The sequence below is a fragment of the Aplysia californica genome, unplaced genomic scaffold (assembly GCF_000002075.1).
Source record: "Aplysia californica isolate F4 #8 unplaced genomic scaffold, AplCal3.0 scaffold00286, whole genome shotgun sequence".
Lineage (NCBI taxonomy): Eukaryota > Metazoa > Mollusca > Gastropoda > Aplysiida > Aplysiidae > Aplysia > Aplysia californica.
The window spans coordinates 603,357-605,190 of record NW_004797556.1 but is presented as its reverse complement, the minus strand read 5'-3'; the positions used below and the strand labels follow the sequence as shown (position 1 = coordinate 605,190).

At 44.9% G+C, this 1,834-nt stretch overlaps 1 protein-coding gene across 1 annotated transcript in view; it reads right to left on the bottom strand.

Moving 5' to 3' along the window:
- Positions 1–1,834, bottom strand: part of LOC106012192 — a 29,182-nt gene that overhangs the window by 19,308 nt on the left and 8,040 nt on the right. The window contains exon 4 of the mRNA XM_035970565.1: positions 205–351. Coding sequence (XP_035826458.1) covers positions 205–351 — 147 coding nt within the window. The remainder of the gene's footprint in view (positions 1–204; positions 352–1,834) is intronic.

Sequence of the window (1,834 nt, the reverse complement as noted above, 5' to 3'; positions counted from 1 at the left end):
ATCTCCATATGTAGTAATAGAGAGAGAGAGAGAGAGAGAGAGAGAGAGAGAGAGAGAGAGAGAGAGAGAGAGAGAGAGAGAGAGAGAGAGAGAGAGAGAGAGAGCGTGAGAGGCAGAGACAGAGACAGAAACAGAAAGACAGGGAGATGGAGACAGAGAGTCGACAAACCAAAAAAGATATAATGGAAACAGTTGTCTACTTGCCTTCAAAGGAAATAGTCACCGCCCGGACCTCTACCAGCTGAGTAAGGGGAATGGCCTTTGAGAAGGGGAGAGCGTTGATTGGCCCTCCGCAGGTTGATACATTGCCGTCTTGGTACGCACCGCCGCCTTTGACCCAATTGATTTCATCTACACCCAAAAAGTCAAAATAATTAACAAACAAACAAAAAAAACCACCCAAAAGCTCTGTCTGTCTGTCTGTCTGTCTGTCTGTCTATCTGTCTGTCTGTCTGTCTGTCTGTCTGTCTGTCTGTCTGTCTGTCTGTCTGTCTCTCTCTCTCTCTCTCTCTCTCTCTCTCTCTCTCTCTCTTTCTCCCCCTTCTTTTTCTCTATCTATCTTACTTTACTTTACTTTATCTGCCCTCTTGTTCCTCTAGTGCGTCGAGGGGAGAGAGACCTCCCTGTCTCTAGCAAGTTTGATGGCCTGGCCGGGTGGGATATTGTATGTTCTCAGGGTATCCTTCACACCCTGGATCCAGGTCTTTCTTTATCTTCCTCTTGCCTTTTACCCTGATACCTTTCGGTAGTAGGCTTCTCAATCTATCTGCAACTATAAATTTCTGTCCCATCAGTAGCTGTCACTTTTCCCCCATTCCTTCCTTCTTTAGTTTTCTTTTCTGCCTCTATAACATTGTATCTCTCCCCCCCCCCCTTTCCATCTCGCTGTCTCTGTTTCCGCCTCTGTCTCTCTATGGCTGTCTTTCTCTTTCTCTCTCTCTCTTTTGTTATTTTTCTTAGTTTCTGTTTGTGTCTCTGTTTCTCTGTCTCTCTGTTTTTCTCTGTCTATCTCTGTGTCTCTCTGTCTGCCAGCCTGTCTGCATGCCTGCCTGCCTATCTGTCTGTCTGTCAGGCTGTCTGTTTGTCTATTTGTCTGTCTGTCTGTCTGTCTGTCTGTCTGTCTGTCTGTCTGTCTGTCCCCCCCCCCCCTCTCTCTCTCTCTCTTTTTCCCTTCTCTTTCTCTCTTCCACCCCTTTCATCTCTTATTCGATTGGTAATGTTTTCCGCACCGCACCCCCTTTTTAACCCATCTGTCAAACCCCCCCCCTCCAACTTACCATAACTATAGGACAACATCTGATTACCTTTGAGTTGAAATTGAGGTTTTAAAAATCACAGAACACGCCATTTGTCTCACCAAGTATTTTATTTTCGAATTAGTAGCACAATCCCACATTCTACAAACGTTATTGGTGAGTTAAGTACACACATTAAATGTCTTTCATGGTCTGACCCAGATCTGTCGCAAAACTCAAAAAAATGTTTTTATTGTATGTGTCCTTTTCAAACATTGTCCCCATCAGGGGCGGTTTGTTAACTGGACAAGACCGGCGGTGCCGATCAGATTTTTGTCAACTGAACTGTTGACTAGAGGTTTATTGCTGATGACGATTTTCATTCAGTTTTAAGTAAATCCAAACAAACATGTATCAACATTCAAAAACACCTTGCTGATTTGAAGGTGCTCAAATAGACAAGTGGGATTCACTGATGTTTTGTTGCGACATAACCTCATTCCTTCACGTCTGTTATCGCGCCGGCTCGTAACTTTCAATCGTCTCCCGTCAAACCGTCACGTCGCGGAACTTCGTACTACGTACACACGGCGGGCTTG